At 42.3% G+C, this 8,553-nt stretch overlaps 1 protein-coding gene across 1 annotated transcript; it reads left to right on the plus strand.

The window, feature by feature from the left end:
• Positions 1 to 349: 349 nt before the first annotated feature.
• LOC306749470 (zinc finger protein 281-like) lies at positions 350 to 7,974 on the plus strand (the record flags this gene model as incomplete). The annotated part of the gene is made up of 6 exons (XM_079232770.1): positions 350 to 754; positions 2,942 to 3,043; positions 3,474 to 3,600; positions 5,747 to 5,830; positions 5,938 to 6,056; positions 6,146 to 7,974. The coding sequence occupies 6 exons, from the start codon at positions 350 to 352 to the stop codon at positions 7,736 to 7,738; spliced, it is 2,430 nt and encodes an 809-aa protein (XP_079088896.1). The 3' UTR covers positions 7,739 to 7,974.
• Between the last annotated feature and the right edge of the window lie 579 nt (positions 7,975 to 8,553).

Below are 8,553 nucleotides of genomic sequence, written 5' to 3' on the forward strand. Positions count from 1 at the left end.
AGAGAATTGTGTACACTATACCCCCAGCTTTGTCTGTTTAGCTTGTTTCCACTTGTCACGGTGCCAGACTGCAGCCCTTTTCTTGACCCATAAACCGTCAGTTTTAATCCGAGTAAGCGGCCAGTTGTTAGATCAGAGGCCATGGCACTGATTCCTAAAGACTGAGCTTAACTGGCTCTGTAAATGTTATCTGTTGTCTATTATTTGAGCGTATCGTCACAGATTGATTGCTCGTTACAGGGCTTCCCTAAAACTGACCTATTATTGTTTTAATGTTGATTTATTTTTTCTCCCTCACAGGATGACACTGATTGCCAACCCATAGTTTTCTTGCCCGCCAGCATCCATCATGAACATCATTCAAGACAAACTAGGCAATGAATACTTGCGCTCCAATGGGAGCATGGACTCCAATTATGGCTCTGGCATGATCATGTTCAGCCACCTCCCTCCGGTGACCAGCTTCACCCGGCTGGCCGCCCACTCTGTTATGCAGGACCTTCCGCCTCAAGAAGTGATCTTGAAGAAGGAGCGGGACTCACCTGACTGCAGCATGGGTTACCAGGGTGGCCGCATGGGGTGCGTGGGACTAGGAGACTATGTTCACACCATGGGTATCAAGCAGGAAAAGCTGTCGGAGCACGATTATCGCCTGCCGGTTTATCCCGGAGGCCTGGGGAAGAGCACTGAGCTGCTGGAGGTGACAGTCAGCAACAACCAGAGCCTGCTGGTGCATGACCTCAACATGGGCAATGTAAGTACCACTGATTGGAAGATGGCTGCGCTCGAGTTTAGAGCGGAAAATTAATAATCAATTAAGGCGTTTAATCAATTGACAGAAAAGAAATCGGCAGATATCTTTCTAATTCATTTATATATAAAAAAAGTGTGTTTTCCCATGTTTTTTTGTTTTCTTAAAAAAGCTTCTCTTACGTTGCAGCTTTTCCAGTGTGATGATTTGCTTGCTCTCTTCTCTGTTATATCATTGTAAACTAAGTATCTTTGTTTTTTTTGTTAGTTGCACAAAATAAGACATGTTTTCACTATTTGTTGGCATCCTATAGACTCTAGAGTCTATACTAGAGACCAACCGACTAATTGATTCATCAAGACAATATATGGCAGATTATTTAATGATAAAGGATGGTTATTTACATCCTTAATTGAGTAATTATAGATTAAAAACATCTTCAGGGTTACCACGCATTCTGGAAAATCATGTGTTGTCTGATTAAAATTACTTGCATATTTGCATATTTTACTTTGGTTGAGAATAAACTACTAGACTATGTTATGTTCATGAACCTATTAATGTCCAATTAGTAGTGTATAGACAAGAGTATTTTTTTTATTCCTGCTCTCGGTTATTTTGTGGAAATGTTGTGAACACCGCTCCAAAATCATGTTACATGATTGCACATGCAGGTTGCATTACTTTACATAATGTTGCTTTACACCCAACTTCTTTTAATATCAATATCGTGATATACCATAATATTCTAAATAAAATGAACTTCATCATATTATAACATCATGATCACAATATGCGATCAAAGTGAATATAAACAGCTGGTAAAATATAGTACAAATATACTTTTATTGCTGTGGGCATAAAAAAAATTGCATTTATCGTTAAAAATGTAGGTCTGACGATGGAGGCTTTGGGAGTCTTGACATTTCTGGTGTCGGTACCTTGAAAGTGCTTGAATTCTACCCGTAAAAAGCTTTGCGTAAGCCTGTTATAGGCTTTTCCTATATAATTGAATACTTTTAGGTAGATTTGTCTCACAAACACAGCCCTACTGTGAAGCAGCTGATATTTCAAACGCCAAACTAGAAGGAGGAGCCTGTGAGAGGATGGGTTCAGGGGAGGAGCATGTGTGAAACTGTTTATGGTGACATAAATCTACCGACGGCTTGAGATGCAAAATATAAATGAGCCCCCCTCACCCCTCCCTCGGTTTCTCTTTCTGGGTAGAAGGGTGATGTCATCCAGCCTCAGCATGAATGAAAACGTCCTGGCAAGGACACAGCTGTTTTGTTTGAGCTTGCACTTGATTTCAGACGTCTTTTGTGCTCATTCAAATAGAAATACACACAACCACACACTTCTAACAATAGCCAGGCATCAGAGGTCATCGGGGCTCTAGACGCAAGTTTGTTGTAAAAGAAAATTAATTATTGTTTTCATTGTGCAAGATTTGTTTTTGATAAATCAACCACTCCAGGACAGTTTCATGTTCAGGATATTATTTCAACACACCATGAGGAGCCCACACATAAATGCTTCAGTCTGGCTCTCATGATTTATGAATTTTATTCTTAGAAGAGCTATGTTGAGGAAATAAGCTCGACAGTCCGTATATTTAGCAGTGGTCACAAATATTTGCACTTATTCTCACGCTCATTCCTTTTTCTGTGAGTAAGTAGCAGATTTTTCTTTCTCCAGTTTTTATCCTAAACATCGGGCTGGTTTTGAAACGGCAGGTGTGCCCACATTAATCCTGTCAGTCTCCATATGGCTCTGATGTGCAGCATGGTCCCTGCAAAGAAAGGGTGGTGCGAGTAGGTAAACAGAAAGAATAAAGGGGGAATCAGGAGCCCATGCTCTTCCTTCTAGAGGGAATATGCCACGCAGATTGTTTAGTGAAGGGTTATACTTCTCAATGATTAGTGAAGGTGTGCAGTTGTTATTTATTTGGTTAGAAATAGGAGATAAAAGACAAACATTGAATACAGGCTGCTTACTATCACGGCATTATTTTGCCCACGAGGACCACATCTTGCACAGTGAGTTTCCAACAAACAATCACTAGAAATTGTCCACGGGTTTTCTTTGTTTGAATGGTAGTTTTAAGACTGAAGGTCCCTTAACCTTCAATCAAGTAATGTCCGTGTCGTGGCTCACTCTCACGGCCCGCTCCCTTTGTCATATTCACAGCTGCCGAGTCAGTTAGGAAAGGAGCCCACTGGGAGAAAAGGCCGAAGGTCAAATGGTGATGGACAGGAGGGTAAACCAAGAAAGAAGAGAAACGAGGCAAAGGTTTGTCATTTATTTATTTATCTGTGAATGTTCTCATATTTTGCCATTTTAAATTTAATCATAATTGCGAATAAGCGATTACTTACGGAGACAAAGAAAAGAATATAAATGTGTTCGTTTAAGATTAAAAATGAACGCAAATACATTCCTGCCTTTTGTCAAATAATAAAGTAAGTAGCCTTAACTGTAAAGAAATGCAATAATCATTTCCCACAGAATAATTTGATATCACAAAAAATGTGTACATTTTGTCTACTTAAATTTGTTTTATATGTTAGCATGATTTTAATATCGTGCATAGGTGCTCATTATAAATGTCCGTTCTACTCATCATGAACAATAATTAACTTATCTTTTAAATTGATTGAGAATAATATAGAAGACAGCTGACTGAATCTGACCCCTGTGTTTCTCTGCTATTGTTCCACAGCAATCAATGATGCTGGACGCAGATGGAAGCAGCCTGTCGCCGGGGACAAAGCCTCACATGTGTGAGCACTGCGCTGCCTCCTTCAGAAGCTCCTATCATTTACGCAGACACGTTCTCATCCACACAGGTATTGAAACGTCCACATGTCTCCGATGATGCATGCATTTTCTCATTCATGTGCTTCTTGATGTCGAGAGTTCACTTGTTTTGATAATGACGCACAAACAAAACGTTAATGTCATTATTATGCCATCTGAAGAAACATTGTCTGGTTGTTTTCAGTGTACTTGATAAGAGTTCTGAAGTAAATGCAGCTTTTTGCATAATATTTAGATTGTGATGATCCCTGTTCTCCAGCATCACAGATGTTCAGGGTTTTCCCCTAAAATCAACGTTTTTTGCTGCGGCATAGGATAACAGCATGGGAGGCTGTAAACTTTAACAGTCTTGTCAAAATGACATTACTGTGATGGAAACTGAGGGCAGCATGACCTGGATTAGCGCAGCTCATTTTTGTTCACTGCTCTGACTCTCTCAGCTCAGAAAGTTAGCAAAGTCAGCTAAATTACGGCTGATACAACCTCCTCTACTCCAGTCCAGGGTTTTCATATCACAGAAGATGAACACAGGCATTCAAACCTGAGTCTTGAATGTAAAACATGAACTATTGTAAGCTGTTGGGGGAGGTGCTCTCAGGTGAGCTGAGTTTCAATTGCTCAGAGAAGGAAATTATAAATTGCTCATAATAGTAGGCAAGAAATTTCAAAGAAGAACAAATTAGCATTGTTTACTGTTTAAAGAGGAAACTAAATAAGTAGGTACATATTTGCAACCTTGGTGACTACTCACCTGCATGATGTTATTTTTGGTTTTGTGCCAAATTTTAAGAAAATTGCTCAAAGACTTTCATTTTCTGACTCTACACAGGATTGATGTTCTTATTTCAGAATCCCTCTTATTTATTTAATCTCATCTTTCCCATTTGTATAATAACTCACTGATTAGCTGTTACTTGATAATTACTTTCATCACAAATAGGGCTGCAACTAACGATTATTTTAATAATCGATTAATCGGTTGATTATTTTTTCGATGAATCGGATAAAAAAATATGCAGTGGCATATATCAAAAAAGCGTTCATTTCCAACCCTTTATTCAAAAACAGAAGTGAGAGTGCAAAACATCTTCAGAAAGTGCACAAACAGGTTGCTCCTTGAACATCCCTGAGCTGTTAATTAAAACAATAAAATGGACTAACACTAAAAACATACATGTATGCTTTACATCTGCCAAATGTGAGCCCTTTTTACTGTAATTGATCCCTCCAGAGGCTGCATTAAGCATACGCTGCTTAACCAATATGTATGAAATACTGGGACAGAGGGAAGCTGTACTGCTCCATATAGAGCGTCCTCTTCCTTAAACGCGTTCATTCTGGGTCTCTTATGACCACGACGTCACGTTGTTGGCTAAGCCCAACTACGTGATCTGCTTCATTCTACTTTGAGTAAATAAAAATAAAAAAAACCTGCAGCCAAGATCTTCAAAGATCTTCTATTTTTGAGAAGATCACAACCTCAGCTTTTCTCGTGTCTCACTCCAATCTCAGAAACGCTGGCTGGTCAGTTGCTCTGCCCCGCTCTTTTTTCTCTCCGCGACTTATTGTCCGGCGTAATAATCGCGCGACACAACGAATCGATAATGAAATTCGTTGCCAACACTTTTGATAATCGATTTTATCGATTCGTTGTTGCAGCCCTAATCACAAAATGGTTCAGGAATCTTCGAAAATCAATTTAAAGGCTAGAGGTCAAGCATGATTGATTCATCACTTTATTTATTTACATTATTTGGCTTCCAGAATGATAAAGCTTCTGCTGCATGGGGAATTTCAGTTTGTGCTCTATTCCCAACTTCTTGACAAATGTAAATGTAACAAATGCCGTATAAGAATAGTTTTATAGCCATTAAATTCAGTTATGTAAAAAGGCTTTCTAATCTTAGACTCTGTTGAAATAATAGTTCATCATTAAAAAAGTCATGCACCAAAATGACGAACTGTATTAGGTATAGTCAAAGTTGGTGGACTAAAAGACAGTATTTCACACAATGACATGCAACATGTACTGCTTCTGGTGCAGAGTGGGCGAAGTGATTGCGTTACATTGTACAAGTGCTCGGATTGTTTTACGAATAAGTGAACCATTCTCCAGAAGGTTAATGACGTGGGGATGTAACATTGTAACCCGATGAATCTCTGGTTTTGTTTCAGGTGAAAGACCCTTCAGATGCAATCAGTGCAACATGAGTTTCATTCAGAAATACCTTCTCCAGCGACACGAGAAAATCCACAGTGGTGAGTGTTTAAAGACAGCCACCCGTATCGCGTCTGATTTCATTCTCTGAGTCATTGTGTGCGTCTAATGACAACTAACCTTGAGCATTGCTGTTTTTGTAATGCAGGAGAGAAGCCATTCAGCTGTGACCAGTGTAACATGCGTTTCATTCAGAAGTACCACATGGAGAGGCATAAGAGGACTCACAGCGGAGAGAAGCCGTACAGATGTGAGACCTGCCAACAGGTCAGTGAGCTGCTTAGTATCCTGATTATCTAATGCGATACTTTATATATCAAAAACTTGAAAATGACATTTGGTGTTATTCCCTTCAGTATTTTTCTAGGACAGACCGACTGCTTAAGCACAAGCGAACCTGTGGCGAAGCCATAAAGAAGGGGCTGGATCCTGGGATGATGGACCTGGGTTGTGTAGACATGGGACATGGCAGCTATGGAATCACTCAGGGAAATGTTGGGATTACTGGGAGAAAGAGGGGACGGTCCAAAAATTCTGCAGAGGGAGGAGAGCGCAAGAAGAAGAAGGGGGATGGAGGGTTGAGGGTGCCGCATATTCATGGGGCTGCACCCAAAGGCTACAACATCCACGATTACTCAATGGAGAATCAAACGGTATCGTCCTCTACTGAGCCAGGACCCAGCATGCAGCAGGGCCACCACGGCCGGGCCCCAAAGATGGCGTTCAAGAAGGCTAATCGCAAGAGCCTGGATAAAGTGGTTCTGGGACAGGGCAAAGCAGGCCCGTTGGAGCAGAGCGACGGCATGGATGGCCTCGGCCTCATGCACGGCAACGGGGCCAAAGTAGGGCCCGCCAGCAGCAGCAACTACGACGACGCCATGCAGTTCCTCAAGAAGCGGCGCTACCTTAACGCAGCAAACAATGCAAACTCATCAGGGCCGGTGGCGGTGGGAGGAGCCGGCGGTGAATACGACGTCGGCCACTTGTCTTCCCAGCAATCTGTCATTCAGGGCGTCGTCTCCAGCGTGATGGACAGCGACGCGCCTCTGAACCTCGACAAGTCCGGGATCCCCGACGAGGTGCTGCAGAGCCTCCTCGACCACTACACCCAGAAACCTGACGGCTCGCACCACGACGTCCACTTTGACATCAGCGACCATCACGTGGAGCTGCACCCTGTCTCGGCCGACTGCTCCGACATCGGCCACAACGGCGACACCTCCAGTCCGTCTGGAGACAAGACCGTCATGATGCACGAATACTCTCGCTTCCTGCTGCAGGCTTTGGAGCGCACCAGCCACAGTGCCAGCTTCCCCCCGGGCCTCGGGCCTCCGGCCTCAGGACAATTCACCAGTTCCCACCCGGGAAATCCCCTCTACGCTGACAAGAACATTTACACGACGTCCCCGATGGAGTGTGGTTTCGGCCAGTCGGTGGCCTCGCCTTCGTTGCCCTCCTCTGTGCCAAAGTCTCACTTTGCGATGCTGACGGGATCCTCGCCGCAGCACAGCTTCCACCTGAGCGGCCTTGAGGCCTCCACTCACCAGCAGCTCACCCCCTCTCAGGAGCTCACTGACCAGATGGAGAAGCAACACTCCTCCACTCCCCCTTCCTCCTACCAGATTAGCCCATCTGACCTGAGCATCCAGAAGGACCAAGTGCCGATCAAGAACGGTGCGGTGGTCTACCCGCTGGCCTCCTCGCAGGATTTGGCCTCTCTGGACTCTTCCAAGCCTTCCTACCAGATAGAAAACTTTGCCCAGGCCTTTGGCTCCCAATTCAAGCCCGATGGCCGTGGCCTGTCTTATGGCACTGACTCTAGCGGGGAGGTGGATCACAGGATACGGACGCCTGTGTCTGAATTCTCAGGGTATAGTAGTTTGTTATCTGATGTCAATGAGCCAGTAAGTACAGGTTCCAAAACTACAACAAGCCAAAGCTACAGATGAGCGCCTGAGAGGGAGAGAATTTGATGTTCTCATTTTTATTTTTTAGTGCTCCTATTTTATTATTGTTATTATTATTTTTTTAAGTGTCATCTTTGTAATTATACTGATCCTGTTTTTGTGCCCACTCCTCTCCCCACAATAAGCCCACGGGGCTTCCTGCAAATGCATTTTTTTTTAAAGTATCTGTTATTTTTAAGTTAAATATGTATTTACTGTTTGTTTCTTGTCATTTTAGTGGCATTAGGTCTGGTCATAAATAATGAAAGTACTTTTTAAGTAAGTGTAGCGTAGTACGGGACATATTTCTTTTACAATGAGCTACGGTGTTTGAGCAATCAACTTTACAATTGTAAAATAATAATGAAAATAACCATGATGGCAGGGAATAGCCCAGGGTTGAAATAGCAAAAAAATAAAAGTTATTGTCTGTTACAAGGTTTAAAGTATTACTCAGGAAAACGCGGAAAAGGAGAAGTCTACGAGGTGCAGCGAGCGATCTTTTCAGAAGTTTAAGTTTGTGACTTCAAAGAGGATTTTTCTTATGTTTTATTACTTGTTGAATGAGTGTGACATGAACAGACTGCTGCCAGCTCACTTGAGCACTGAAAACACTTTCTACTTGGCTATATAGAGATTATGGTACTTTCGTGTCAATGTGAAACTCATGTTTTCTTCAATAAGGGCCATATATATATTATATCTATATATATTTATAAGAATATATATTAATGTAAAATAACAGATTTAATCATTCTGGGGAACTGCCAGTTGAAGTCGAGGAAGACAGAGGGCTGGTTCGGAGGTAAACGTTATCC

This window comes from Taurulus bubalis (genome assembly GCF_910589615.1).
Source record: "Taurulus bubalis genome assembly, chromosome: 17".
In the NCBI taxonomy this organism is placed as follows: domain Eukaryota; kingdom Metazoa; phylum Chordata; class Actinopteri; order Perciformes; family Cottidae; genus Taurulus; species Taurulus bubalis.